Source organism: Dama dama, chromosome 16, assembly GCF_033118175.1.
Source record: "Dama dama isolate Ldn47 chromosome 16, ASM3311817v1, whole genome shotgun sequence".
Classification (NCBI taxonomy): Eukaryota; Metazoa; Chordata; class Mammalia; order Artiodactyla; family Cervidae; genus Dama; species Dama dama.
In genome coordinates this window covers 30,357,145-30,372,385 of record NC_083696.1, presented here as the reverse complement: position 1 = coordinate 30,372,385, position 15,241 = coordinate 30,357,145, and the positions used below count along the sequence as shown (strand labels likewise).

Genomic DNA, 15,241 nt, shown 5'->3' with positions numbered 1-15,241 from the left:
GTTGGCCAATTCCTAGTAAGAGTCAGGGACCCTGAAGAGTGTCTTACTTTAGAAACTGGAATCCTATAGTAATTTATCTTAGGTCACTCTGAAGGCCCACCTCATCTTTAAGGCTGTAACATGTCCTGATGACATTCTGATACAGTAGCTTCGGGAAGGCATTGGTGTTTGATGAAAGTCATGAGGAGGAAAGCGAACCTTCGTATTTTCCAGAGCTCTTGATGAAAACAGCCGATGCTTATTAACATGCATTCCACACAATTTCTATTATGATGCTATAATTTAAAACACTGACTCAAAGCCCTCATAAAGGAGGTGAAACTCACTTTCTAAATTTACTGTACAGAATGCTCTTCTCCTCTCTCCATCAATCTTCCTCCTCTTAAGCAAAATGTACAATTTGGAACAAAGAGTGAAAATACTAGGGTTTTGACTGATCTCCTTGTTAACAGTATTCTGCTGTATGGCAATGGCATTGTAAGCATTTGAGTTCTGGTTCAAAACATGTGAAAGTTTCTATGTGAAAAAATCAGGTCACTTTCTATCTTCTGAGTTTAGGGGAACAAGCAGGGGGTATATTAACAAGGGATGATTATCATTCTCCCCACCCCTTGCTGGAGTCACTTAGTTTCAATTATTTTGATTATTGATTAAAGATTTTGTAAGTGGAGGCCCTTGGCTAAAACATCAGCCTTCCCGTACTGGCATGAAGGAGAATGAGGATATAGGGGAGACCTTCAGGGCATCAGGAAGCCAGTGATGGGTCCAGGTGCAGCGAAATGGGGATTGTCCTAACCCTCCTGATGTCTAGCTAAAAGATTTGACTCCCAGCACAAGTGATGGCATGGGCCTCATTGTGAACAGCGTAGAGTTTGAAAAGGGCCTAAGAGCAGATGGAGAGGCTAAGGGTAGATGGAGAAAATCAAAGGTGACCCCTGCTTCCTTTCTCATAGCAGTGCCACTTTGCTGTCTGCTCCCTTACTCTGGGGGTTGTTCCCAGTTCTCACTTCTGTGGTCAGGAAGCACTGTTGGAGTTAAGTTTCTTAGGACATGAAGACTGAGTAGGGCATGAGGTGGCCAGCCTCTAGAAAGATAAACCTGATGTCCATTGGCTGCTCAGAGTAAACAGACCCAGACAAGATGGTGAGTGTTCCAGACAGCTGTTGCTGTGTAACAGACTACCTCCAAATTTAGCAGGGCGCAAGGTATGTTCCCTGGGAAGCAGACTCTGAGCTGGAGTAGAATGTATAGGATGTTCCTGAAGAACTGCTCTTAGAATTAAGTCTTCCAAGAGAGAGGAAGGAACTGTCTTGCAGCTCAGCCCTGGCTGGCCCAACAGAGTTCTGGAGCCAGAATGACCCTTGAGAGTTGCCCCAAATTGGGCTGGGATGACCTGGCTTTTATATAAGAGGTGCACAAACTTGCGTGTTTTCCAAATACAGGTGGCCACCTGATTTGTTGTGGTTCAGTCTCTAAGTCATTTCTTGACTCTTTACAACCCCATGGACTGCAGCACACCAGCCTCCTCTGTCCTTCAGTATCTCCTGGGATTTGCTTAAACTCATGTCCATTGAGTCAATGATGCCATCCAACCATCTCATCCTCTGGCACCCCCTTCTCTTACCTTCAATCTTTCCCAGCATCAGGGTCTTTTCCAATGAGTCCGCTCTTCATAACAGGTGGCCAAAGTACTGGAACTTCAGCTTCAGTATCAGTCCTTATAATGAATATTCATGGTTAATTTCCTTTAATTTTTTGATCTCCTTGCTGTCCAAGGGATTCTCAGGAGTCTTCTCCAGCACCACAATTCAAAAGCATCAATTCTTCAGCGCTCAGCTTTCTTGATAGTCCAACTCTCACATCCATACAGGACTACTGGAAAAACCATTGCTTTGACTATATGGACCTTTGTTGGAAAAGTGATGTTTTTGCTTTTTAATATGCTTTCTAGGTTTGTCATGGCTTTTCATCCAAGGAGCAAGCACCTTTTAATTTTATGCCTGCAGGTATGGTCCACAGTGATTTTGGAGCCCAAGACAAGCCCACTGTTTCCACTTTCTCCCCATTTATTTTCTGTGAAGTGATGGGACTGGATGCCATGATCTTAATTTTTTGAATGTTGAGTTTTAAGCCAGCTTTTTTCTTTTTTTCTCTTTTTCTTCAACTCTCCTCTTTCACCCTCATCAAGAGGCTCTTTAGTTCCTCTTTGCTTTCTGCCATTAGAGTGGTATCATCTGCATATCTGAGGTTGTTGATATTTCTCCCAGAAATCTTGATTCCAGCTTGTGATTCATCCAGCCCAACATTTCGCATTATGTACTCTGCATAGAAGTTAAATAAGCAGGGTGACGATATACAGCTTTGACATACTCCTTCCCCAATGTTGAACCAATCTGTTGTTCCATGTTCAGTTCTAACTGTTACTTCTTCACCTGCATACAGGTTTCTCAAGAGACAAGTAAGGGTTTATGTAAATAAAATTTTATTGGAACACAGTTCCACTCTTCATTTCCGTATGATCTAAGGCTGCTTTCAGACTGCTTGGATAGAGTTGAGTAGTTGTGACAGAATCTGTATTACCCATAAAGCCTGAAACATTTAGTATTCTGCTATTTCTAGAAGTGAGTCGACCTCAGGTTTATGTTCCCACAGTAGCCATTGGCTGTGGGCTACCAGGGAAAGGACAAGACCTTGGACAGCAGTTCTGCAGCAGAGATGAGCCCTGCTGGGTGAGGGCTTGGGGCTATGCTGCTTCCACCCCCAACATTGGGGACAGTAGGTCTTTCCTCAAGGGAAATGTGGGTAGAGCTCATATGATGGTGTCCATCATAGCAGATTAAAATGACCATTGCATTTAATGGGTCAGGAATTCTGGAAGGACTCAGATGGACAGTCTAACTTCCAAGATTCCTTCCTGGCTCAATGCTCCTTTGCCTCTTTCTCTCTTTATGAGGCATCTCATCTTCCAAGATTTCTGTATGCCACAGGGTGGTTTTAGGATCATCACACTTACAGGAGGGATTCATGAGGTGGGATATGGAAGCCCTGGGCCTGTGAAAAAGCACACCAGAGCTGACGCAGCATCACTGTGCTGTGTCTAATTGGTCAAAGCTGTGATGGACCTGCCTAGATTTAAGGGGGTGGAACCAGATGCAAGATCACAGCGCAGAGAAGGAGGTGAGAGGTGCTGTTACGCCATCTTGGGGAAATCTGGAATGCCTCCATCGACCAGGTCTCAGAGCTGTTTGAACACGTCCCTTCTCTTTGAGCACATCACATTTCCTCTTCCAGGGGAAATGGCAACCCTCTCCAGTATTCTTGACTAGAAAATCCTATGGACAGAGGAGCCTGATGGGGTACAGTCCATGGGATCATAGAGAGTCAGACACAGCTGAGCATGCAGGCAGTGGATTTGAATGGGGAGAGGGGAACAGGTAGGAAGGGGCTTTCATGTTGGAGCACAGGTGCATGGATCCTTCCTTTATAATAGTACCAGGCTACTTACTGCACCTCAGCCTCATGCCAGACCTGCCTGCCCTGGGCTTTATGTATATTTATTATCATAAAGCTTCAAAACCTTCAAAGTAGTAAGTCCTGTTATTCCCATTTGATGAAAAAATGAGGCTCAGCACAAAGGAATAAACTTTTGGCCCCAGAATTAAGGTTTGAGTGTGACAGGCTGACTCTGGCCCGTCTCTCCACCCTGCAGCCCACGGTGTCTACCTAAGGGGTGGCCGTGCAGGCCAGAGAGCAAAGAAGCAAAAGGACCGTAGAGCGATTTTCTCAGCATTGGGTGGTTCAGAGTTTCCCATTTTTTCCTCCTTTTAGTTCCCTATAGTTGAGGAAGTCCCTCTCCCTGTTTTTTTGGTTTTAAGAGGAATAAAACAAAAAAGTGAGAAGCAAAAGGTGCCATGAAGTTGTGCAGGGAGCCAGTGTGAGGCCCCATGGGCAAGGGGAGCAAGACTGGGAGGGTGCAGACTGTGGTGTTATGAAGGGCCACACCGGCCTCTGCCCCCCAGGCAGGGCTCAGACTCTGTGGCTTGTGGCAGAAATGCCCTCAGGCCCCAGGGGTGGAGGAGTCACGTTGCCCTCATCCTCAGGGTAAATATTAGAGATAAGCCTTAAAACGGGAGGATGTCATTCACACTTGGAAAAATAGTCCTCAGTTGTTGTTTTTTTTTCATTTGTTTTTATTAGTTGGAAGCTAATTACTTTACAATACTGTAGTGGTTTTTGCCATACACTGACATGAATCAGCCATGGACTTACATGTATTCCCCATCCCAATCCCCCCTCCCACCTCCCTCTCTACCTGCTCCCTCTGGGTCTTCCCAGTGCACCAGGCCCTAGCACTTGTCTCATGCATCCAACCTGGGCTGGTGATCTGTTTCACCATAGATAATATACATGTTTCGATGCTGTTCTCTCGAAACATCCCACCCTGGCCTTCTCCCACAGAGTCCAAAAGTCTGTTCTGTACATCTGTGTCTCTTTTTCTGTTTTGCATATAGGGTTATCATTACCATCTTCTAAATTCCATATATATGTGTTAGTATGCTGTAATTGTCTTTATCTTTCTGGCTTACTTCACTCTGTATAATGGGCTCCAGTTTCATCCATCTCATTAGAACTGATTCAAATGAATTCTTTTTAATGGCTGAGTAATATTCCATGGTGTATATGTACCACAGCTTCCTTATCCATTCGTCTGCTGATGGGCATCTAGGTTGCTTCCATGTCCTGGCTATTATAAACAGTGCTGCGATGAACATTGAGGTGCATGTGTCTCTTTCAGATCTGGATTCCTCGGTGTGTATGCCCAGAAGTGGGATTGCTGGGTCATATGGCAGTTCTATTTCCAGTTTTTTAAGGAATCGCCACACTGTTCTCCATAGTGGCTGTACTAGTTTGCATTCCCACCAACAGCGTAAGAGAGTTCCCTTTTCTCCACACCCTCTCCAGCATTTATTGCTTGTAGACTTTTGGATAGCAGCCATCCTGACTGGCGTGTAATGGTACCTCATTGTGGTTTTGATTTGCATTTCTCTGATAATGAGTGATGTGGAGCATCTTTTCATGTGTTTGTTAGCCATCTGTATGTCTTCTTTGGAGAAATGTCTGTTTAGTTCTTTGGCCCATTTTTTGATTGGGTCATTTATTTTTCTGGAATTGAGCTTCAGGAGTTGCTTGTATATTTTTGAGATTAATCCTTTGTCTGTTGCTTCGTTTGCTATTATTTTCTCCCAATCTGAGGGCTGTCTTTTCACCTTGCTTATAGTTTCCTTTGCTGTGCAAAAGCTTTTAAGTTTCATTAGGTCCCATTTGTTTATTTTTGCTTTTATTTCCAATATTCTGGGAGGTGGGTCATAGAGGATCCTGCTGTGACTTATGTCAGAGAGTGTTTTGCCTATGTTCTCCTCTAGGAGTTTTATAGTTTCTGGTCTTACATTTAGATCTTTAATCCATTTTGAGTTTATTTTTGTGTATGGTGTTAGAAAGTGTTCTAGTTTCATTCTTTTACAAGTGGTTGACCAGTTTTCCCAGCACCACTTGTTAAAGAGGTTGTCTTTTTTCCATTGTATATCCTTGCCTCCTTTGTTGAAGATAAGGTGTCCATAGGTTCGTGGATTTATCTCTGGGCTTTCTATTCTGTTCCATTGATCTATATTTCTGTCTTTGTGCCAGTACCATACTGTCTTGATGACTGTGGCTTTGTAGTAGAGTCTGAAGTCAGGCAGGTTGATTCCTCTAGTTCCATTCTTCTTTCTCAAGAGTACTTTGGCTATTCGAGGTTTTTTGTATTTCCATACAAATTGTGAAATCATTTGTTCTAGTTCTGTGAAAAATACCATTGGTAGCTTGAAGTCCTCAGTTTTTAGTGTGCTAAGAATCACACTTGGGGCTTCGCAGGTGGCGCTAGTGGTAAAGAACCTGCCTGCCAATACAGGAGATGCAAGAGATGCAGGTTCGATCCCTGGATCTGGAAGATCTGGAGGAGGGCATGGCAACATTCTAGTGTTTTTGCCTGGAGAAGCCTATGGACAGAGGAGCCTGGAATACTAGGGTCACACAGAGTCAGACACAACTGAAGCGACTTAGCACACATGCAAGAATCACCTAAGGTGCTTGTTTAGAATGCCGCACTCCTGGTCCCCACTCTTGGAAACTCATGCAGCAGGTTGGGCGTCATGCCCCAAATCTGCATATTTAAAACACCCCAAGCCATTATGCTTCCCTGTGAATCCTGAGCCAGGCTAAGAGAAACATGGACTTGGAGGGTGAAGGGGCAAAATCTCAAACTTCTTTTGTGAAAGCAGCTTGCTTGTCGTTATAGTTTAATCTCATGAGCACCAGTTTTCTTATTCTGGATGTAGATGTGGTAGGTATGTTTATGGAGCTGTCTTGCTGAAAGAAAGATAATGCACACGCAGTTATGTGCATAATTGCAGTTAATTATTGTGTTGTGAATGTATGGTTAAACTCGATAAAGATCAACTTATAAAAACTCTTATTACAAGTTCTCTGTTATTTGCCATTAATCACTACTGTGGATTTTTTAGGGGCGTTTCTTCGTTCATCTACTTAATTAAAAAGTTTTGTATTCTTGCTGTGTGCCTGGCCCAGTGGGAGGAGTGGGGAGAACACACACAGTGGGCCCACAGCCGGGGGCCGACCACTGCCCTCCAGGGATTTACAGTCTGGCCAAGGAGATAGATTCAATAAATCCCCAGCAACCACAGGCATTTCAATTTTGTGTATGTTTGTGATTTTTTTAAATGTGAAAGTATTTACATAGATACAAATACAAAGTATACAAACAAACACTGCTTGTCAGGCCATAGGTTGTGATGTGAGTTTTTTTGTTTTGTTTTGTTTTAATTGACTAACATACAGATTTTGAAGTTTCCAGGTAGTCTCTAACTGGGCTAGGAAGATATATTCTATAAATTCTACATGAAGTTGGATTGTAGGATTTTTTTTTTTCAATCAGTGAGTTAAGACTTCACATCTGAATATGTTGAATTAAGATGTCTGAAAGATGCATTGATTTTTTTTTTTTTTCCCATTACATTTCTGCTCCTCCCCCATTTGTGAACCTAGCATGTTAGGAGAGCAATACCCAGCTGCTTTCAAGCACAAGCATACCGGAATGCAGAATTGTCATCCAACAGTGAGAAGCACAGAGAATTCTGATTCCTTTCTTAGCAGTTTCAGCATGTCCTCAATGCTATTTTCTTGCCAGAAATCTGAGCGTGCAAATTGTCTTTGAGAAAACAAATCAATAGGAGACAGAAGCTGTCATCAGTAACCTCTGCTTCCTGGTTTTCAGCGTTGCAGGTGGTGAGCTGTTTGACTTCTTAGCTGAAAAGGAATCTCTGACTGAAGAGGAAGCAACTGAATTTCTCAAACAAATTCTTAATGGTGTTTACTATCTACACTCCCTTCAGATTGCCCACTTTGATCTTAAGGTACGTTGCTTGGTGTAAACCAGATGAAAGCATATGCATATCATAGCACTTGTTGTTTGTTTGATGGGAAAAATGGAGGCATCCAAAAGAGATACATGTTTTGTTTTTTTTTTCCCTAGAGGGGTTTATTGCATACAATTATCGGTATGAATCAGCAAGTATATAATGCATGCTTACTACAGCAGTTCCTAATGATTGTGTGGAATAGAGGCTTAGAATTAATCATCACATTCTAGGATTTTCTTGGGGAAGAATTGAGGGCTCTTGCCAGCCAAGTCTTTAAGCAAGGGGGCTGCTGTTGGTTATGGGGTATTTTCAGCCTGGAGTAGCCACTGGCTGCTCCATTCTTCTCTGCCTCTGGCTACCAGCATAGAAGATGGAAGGTATTTTAATCTCTGCTCTCTTTCTTGATGCAAAGGCTTCTGGGCTGACTCAGTGTCTCGCAATCAATTAAGCCAGACTCTGAGACTCTCTGCTTGGGGTCTTTGTTGACTAGGGGCAAGGCATTATCAGCAGTTGAAAAAAAAAAAGCAGGAGTGGGGGGCAGGTCATACTCCCACCCATCACAGAGGTTATGGTCTCTTTGGGAGGGGAAGACATCCATATGAGCAACAGAAGTGACAATGTAAGATTCAGGGTACAGTCCAAAACAGTGAGAAGATTATCACCAAGCAGTGTGTGGTTGATTGCCAAGTGAATGATTCCTGTCATTGGAGCTAGGATAAGATGTAAGAGAAGGGAAGGTTTTCTCCATATTTACTGTAGCAGAGCTGTCAAGACCACATCTGGATCCCCCAGGACTCACTGGCACATACCCCAAAGACTGTTGCTGGGAGCTGGAAATGCCAAAGCATAAATACCCACTGAAGCAGCTCTTAGCAGTGGACCTGGGGAGATAGTGGATAAATACCCCAGCTTCCTTGTGCTTCAGTTGGCAAATTCAGAGTGCTACCATTTCTCCCCAAGTCCTCCAAAGAGACTGTGCTCCAGTCACCCCCACCTTGATAAGACACTTTATATCAGCTTCCTTCCTTCTCTTTCCTGTCTTCCCATTCGGCTGCCCAGTATTCCCTGGGGTCCCCTCCCACTTAAGCCGCTTGCAGCCAGATCCCTTTCCAGATCTGTTCCTGGGAGAACCTAAACCAAGACACTTGTTTTTCCTGGCATTCTCTTGCAACCTCTCTTTTATCCCTACTTTTTGCTGTTTTCTCAGGAGAGAGGAAGAACTACACTGCCATCTTGTCCTCAGCATAACATATGATAGTATTTTTTTTTTTGATTGTGGAAAGATAAACACAATATAATATTTACCATTTTAACCATTTTAAAGTATGCAGTTAAGTGGCATTAAATCTATTCACATAGTTGTATAGCCATCACCACCTTCTATTTCTGGAATTTACTGTTCTTCCAAACTGAAACTATGTATCCCTTAAACACTAAGTCCTCAACCCTTCTACCCCCAGCTACTGGCATCCATCATTCTACTTTCTGTCTCTATGATTTTGCCTATTCTAGATATTTCATATAAGTGGAATTATACAACATTTCTCCTTTTGTGACTGACATTTCAGTTAGCATCATATCTTTAGGGTTCATCCATATTGATGCACATGTCAGAAGTTTACTTTCTTTCTCAGGCTAAATAATATTCCATTGTATGGATAGACCCTGTTTTGTGGACATCATGTTATTTCCACCTTTTGGTTATTGTGAATAACACTGCAATGAACATTGCTGTACTATTTTTCTCTTTTTAAAGCCCGAAAACATAATGCTTTTGGATAGAAATGTTCCCAAGCCTCGGATCAAGATCATTGACTTTGGCTTGGCCCATAAAATTGACTTTGGAAATGAATTCAAAAATATATTTGGGACACCAGAATTTGTTGGTAAGTTTTCTTCATTCCTATGGCCATTCCATTCATTTCTCATAAACATCATGCTGGCAGAATTCCCTCTGCTGCAGCATCATTTCCCAGGTACATGTTTCTGGTTTATACATGAAAACTAGACTCTGTTGGTTCACTTCCTTCCAAAACTAAATGTGCATTCATTTCCCCATAGCTCCTGAGATAGTCAACTATGAACCTCTTGGTCTTGAGGCAGATATGTGGTAAGGAACATGTCCTTAATGTTGTCATTTTTCTGATTTATTTTACTATTCATCTGATATTGTTTTTCTTCTTGTTTCATGTCTAGGAGTATTGGGGTAATAACCTACATTCTGTAAGTACCCAAATTCACTATTTATGTTCTTCCCCTTTTTCTTTGAAATTATGTGTCATGTTGATCACTTCAGGTTATGCATGCTTTTTATGCACACATAGTCATTTTACACCTCCAGAACACATTTAGTTTATACTAATTACACATTTTCTCTTAATTTGAAATGAGTCATCAGAAATTGCAACATAATCACTGAAAGAAAGCTTGACGGCCCATCACTCCTGAGAAAATAGGAAAGGTTTTTCTTTTATAAACTACTAAACGCTATTCTAAATGAACTTTTTAAATGTGTCCTTTGCATAAGCTGAAGCTTCTGTGCATGATGATTAAACGCCCTGTAAAATGTAATTGAATTCTGAAGTGACTGCTCAAGCACCAGATCAGACTGTGATTCCTCATTCTCCTAATCAGGTATTAGAGGAGCAGCGTTATGACACCAGGGGGAACTTACTCATGTTCTGTGCCCCACTTTATCAACAGCCTCAGTGGGGCCTCCCCATTTCTTGGAGACACTAAGCAAGAAACATTAGCGAACGTATCTGCTGTCAACTACGAATTTGAGGAAGAGTACTTCAGTAATACGAGTGCCCTAGCCAAAGATTTCATAAGAAGACTCCTCGTCAAGGATCCAAAGTGAGTGGCCCTTATTCCTGAAAGTCGCCTAGCCGTGGCCTCAGCTAGACGAGGGTTAGCCCCTATCCTGTGCATGCAGCCGTGTTTATTCCTCCCTGGTTGTTTCCACCTGGGAGAGAGAAGCATGCCATGTGAAACGCTTCAGAAAATGTAGGCAGAGCCCTTGGCACCTTTCAGTCAGTCCCGGTGGGCACAGTGAAATAATCACACAAAGACTGACATTGCTTTCGGCTTGCTTCCGTGAAGCAGGCCCCGAGCTGCGTTTTCCAGAGCATCTGCTTGGTAGATCCAGCCGGCATGGAAACAATCTTAGTGTTTGCTTCTATGGTCACCACATTTTTTTTCTTTCCCCTACCTCCCTCCCCCCGCCACAAAGGAAGAGAATGACAATTCAAGATAGTTTGCAGCATCCCTGGATCAAGGTGAGTTGCATATTGCAATTGGGGATCATAGGGTGTCCTGGAATTCATTTGCCCTGGGCTTTCTGGGTAGCTCAACTGGTAATGAATCCACCTGCAATGCAGGAGACCCTGGTTCGATTCCTGGGTCGGAAAGTTTCCCCTGGAGAAGGGATAGGCTACCCACTCCAGCATTCTTGGGTTTCCCTGGTGACTCAGATGGTAAAGAATCCACCATTGATATGGGAGACCTGGTTCAATCCCTGGGTTGGGAAGATCCCCTGGAGGAGGGCATGGCAACCCACTCCAGTATTCTTGCCTGGAGAATCCCCATGGACAGAGGAGCCTGGTAGACCACAGTCCATGGGGTCGCAAAGAGTCGGACACGACTGAGCGGCTCAGCATAGCACAGGCTATCACGTGGCACTGTGGGTTCTAAGCACGGCCACGTCTGGAGTATTGTGTTTGCTGTTGGTGCCGTATTTTAAGACAGCTGAGAGAATCCTCATGATAACAGAGGTAGAGAGGAGTGAGCTACCCCAGGGCAGGATGGTGATGAGAAGCTGAAGGGCAGAGCCGCTCAACCGCCTTGCGTTTGATTGTGAGATATTAGCCCAAACACTGTTTTTGTTAAGTTTTTTAATTCAATTCTAGCATTTAAATATGATATCAAATCTAGATTCCCAGCTTCTCTTGAAAAATCTGAAGTTCTGCCAACACTGAGACCTCATTCCACAAGGCTGTCAGAAACTCTACCCTGCTGCCTTTGTGCCAGGCCAGCGGTCACCCCCACCATACATATACCTACCTGCCTGGCGCCTATTGGCATTTGGGTTAAAGAACCAAAGTTGCTTCAGCTAGAGCAGAAAGGGCTAAGGGTGGCAGAGCATGGCAGTTGCAGACTAAAATCATGGAACCAGTAAACAGATTGCAATGCAGTAACTTGCATTGCAGAAGTAGGTTTGGGGCAGCTGGCAAAGTCCGCCTGTGCCAGCTCCCAGCAGTTACCTCGGCTTCCTTGGAAGGCAATGCTATCTCCTTCTCTCAGAGGTAGAGCTTCATGGCCTTCTGAAAAAGATGCAGTGGAGGAGGGATTTTAATGCTGTGGGATAGAGTGAGTTTGCTAACCTCTGAGGTCTCAAACAGCTCTAAATTACTTGATGATGTTAAGTTTACTTGTCTCATAACATGGTCTCACCATGAATCATCCCATTCCCAGACTCTTTTTTGGAGAGTTGTAATTCAGCTTGGTCCAAGCTCAACTTTTCAACTTTCCCCCAAGACCCAGTCTTTATGGATTTTTCTCAAATCTTTAGCCACAAGAGTTAGCCTTTGGAGACTAGGTTCCTAGATCTGCTGTATTATCCCAACTTGCTTTGCTACTTTAGCAAGGTGAATAGGTAAGCATCCCAAATAGTGAGAGGTACCCAGAAGTGGTCATGTAACACATTTCTGTCACTTGAGAGCTCTAAATTGTTTGTCTTGGATTTTCATTTTAGCCTAAAGATACCCAACAAGCACTTAGTAGAAAAGCATCAGCAGTAAACATGGAGAAATTCAAGAAGTTCGCAGCCCGGAAAAAATGGAAAGTAAGATTGTTTGATTTGAAGGGATTAACTAATTCAATTTCCTATATGGTTCCCTCTGCTAAGGGTGCATGTCTTCTGATATCAGCAATGCAAAAGTGCATCCTTTTTTCAAGTTCACATCTGTACCATTACTCTATTTTCAAAGACAAGCAAAAATAGTATTTCAGTTCTATTTAACTCATCTTTTTATATGTAATCTTACATTTATTTTTTTAAATCAAAGCCATTCCCAAGGCACATTTTTAAATCAGTACAATAAAATTATAGTGCAATTTTTTCTAAATGCAACAAACCACATTTTAAATAGATTTGTTCCTTGTGGTAAGCAGCATGGCATTATGATTATCCCAGAGTTTGTGTAAATGGTTCTCTAAATCCAGCTTTGGTCTGTGAGTGGTTGAGATGAGGGTAGGGTGGGCCAGGAGCATTCGCTACGATCTCTTCTCAGGGTGGATGGTTTCTGCAGGGGCTGAGTAGGATGTGGCTCTAAAGAACATTCCATCCAACTTGAACAAATACAAATTCAGGGTTCAGAGGGGGACAGGATGGCTTCCTGTGCATAGGGTCACATCAAGCCCAGAGGAAGCAGATATTTGCCATGTCTCCTCATCAGTGGCCCAGAGGTATACCTCATTGTCATGCCCACCAGGTTGGGGTGCCTTGATAGAGATGAGGACCACAGCAATAGATTACTCAAGACCTGACACTTAGTTCTCAAAGAAGCCCTGAAAATAAGGCTTAAGTGAACCACCATAACTTTCTTTCTTTCATTCTCTTTCTCTCTCTCACACACACAGTCTTTACATGTTGCTTCTGCCTTTGAGAGTAAATGCAGAGCTGTTTGTCCTATTGGCAAAAAAGTGCCCCCCCCCCGCCCCGCCCCTGCTCGTTTCCAACAACTGTAAGACTTTTGAGTGTCTCACCGTCTGCCGTCACCAGCTTGCCTGGGCACCACAGACTCGGGGCCCTTGCCTGCCATGCTTCTCCAGTGGGGACGTCCATAGGCTTTGTTAGGGTCAGATCACATTCCTCAAAGAGTAGAGAGTGAAATATGGAGAGAGAACAGACATGTCCACTTCTATGGTTTGACAATGAGATATAGAAGGAGAATCTCTCTTTTGTTGTCTTGATTTATAAGACCTTTAGAAGTTTCTTTAAGCAAATATAATCCAACCTGCTTCTGGGATTGCCCACCCCTGAAGATTATGTGATGTCAGCAGTGAATGCTATCTCAAAAGACTTTGTCATCTGCACTAATTTGAGTATTGTTACATAAGTTCTCTCTCTTCCTTTCTCCCTGCCTTTTATTCACTCTCTCTCTCTTTTTTTTTTTTAAATAAAGCAATCTGTTCGCTTGATATCACTGTGCCAAAGATTATCCAGGTCATTCTTGTCCAGAAGTAACATGAGTGTTGCCAGAAGCGATGATACTCTGGTAAGCAATCCTTTTCCCTGGATAGATTCATTCTTAGCACTGTGTATTTACAATGTTTAAGTTATTTGACTTGTTCAACAACCCAGAAAACCTGAAATCTTGGAAATGTCAGACCTGTTCTTCCTCCTCTCGAAGAGGGAGTTAGGATGGCTGATTTGATGTACTCTGTACTTTTTGGTCCTTTTTCCTCTTTGTTTTGATTGGCTATACCCACTACCTCCAACCTCCACCTTCCCACCCTCCTCCGCCCCTCCAACACAGTTTGATAAAAGAGAGGCTGGCCAGTAAAGGGGAAAGAACATCTAATTTTCATGAACTAAAACGAGAGCCCTCTGTTTCCACTGACCTTGGAGAATCTTGAACTGTAATAGTACAAAAGGGACAGACAACCCTGCTTCTGAATATACACACACACACACAAACACACACAGCAGAAAATCAGGGCAAATGCAGCGGGGCTTGATGATATAGTTCATGGTAGATCAGAAGGCTAAACCCACTCTCTTTGTTGACATTGTATTGACTTCCAAAGGTCCTTGAGAACAACTGCACAATTTTTTTCCCTAATCCAAACTGAAACCTAATCATAGATTAACTCTTGAGATATAGTGGACACATCAAAATTCAACACGACTTTACCTGACATTCAGACAACGGGACTTTGTGAACCCTGGAGGAAAAGCAGACTCCAGAAAAGGCTGGAAGGGTGGTTCTGTGGGAACCTATGGGTTCATATCACTGAGAAGTCAGGGCTTCCTGAATGGAATCTGGGGACTCCGAGGGCAAGGTCACACATCTGCAGACACCAGTTCTTTTTTTTAATCCCCTGAAGCTAACAGTTTTACTCAAGTTCCAGGTCTAGCCTTATAGAATGAAAAGAGTTAGGAAATGCTAAAAAGAAAAAAAAAAAGAAGAAGTCGGAGAGAAGCAAGTTAGAAGAGAGGAGAAGAAGAGGAAGAAGTCTGGATTGGGAAATTGTCTGAGGGTGACAGTGGAACCAAGACAAGATACAGACTATTCATCTAAGGAAGGGGATGAGAATGATTAAATCTTATCAATTAAAATCACAGAACAGTCAGTCAGGAGAAAATACGTTGCAATGAAAAGTTTAGGGTAGGGGAGGGCCTGGGCTTGTGAAGGAGCTCCAGGTGGAAAGACCCCCCGTCCGCAGCCCTCAGGGTTCTGTCTTGTCATCTCAGTGTCCTGTTGATCATGAGGTCTTACAGCAACCTGCTTATTCCTCCATTCTCCCCTTTCTCGTCACTCATTTTCAGGCAAATGTCTCCTAGTCTTCAACTTGCAAAGGAAAACCCGTGGTAATCTTAAGCACATACTCTCTACAAATAGTATTACAGCCCTTGTGAAGCTTGTTTGAATTCAGATTTACAAAGAGAAAGCAGAGTTCAGAGAAATGCTTTCTCCCTACCACCCCCACAGGCAGAGGTTCAGCCTCTGAAGCTATGCTTTTCCGGGTCTGAAATTGTAGTA

The 15,241-nt window shown here is 43.1% G+C and overlaps 1 protein-coding gene across 7 annotated transcripts in view; it reads left to right on the top strand.

Annotated features, from left to right (window-relative positions):
* The window catches only part of DAPK1 (death associated protein kinase 1), a 205,820-nt gene that overhangs the window by 137,232 nt on the left and 53,347 nt on the right, over positions 1-15,241 (top strand). For all 7 annotated transcript variants that reach the window (XM_061163707.1, XM_061163703.1, XM_061163701.1 and 4 more), the window contains exons 4-11: positions 7,331-7,469; positions 9,232-9,361; positions 9,537-9,585; positions 9,672-9,698; positions 10,179-10,331; positions 10,708-10,753; positions 12,229-12,318; positions 13,661-13,753. In XM_061163707.1, the coding sequence (XP_061019690.1) occupies positions 7,331-7,469; positions 9,232-9,361; positions 9,537-9,585; positions 9,672-9,698; positions 10,179-10,331; positions 10,708-10,753; positions 12,229-12,318; positions 13,661-13,753 (727 nt within the window). The remainder of the gene's footprint in view (positions 1-7,330; positions 7,470-9,231; positions 9,362-9,536; positions 9,586-9,671; positions 9,699-10,178; positions 10,332-10,707; positions 10,754-12,228; positions 12,319-13,660; positions 13,754-15,241) is intronic.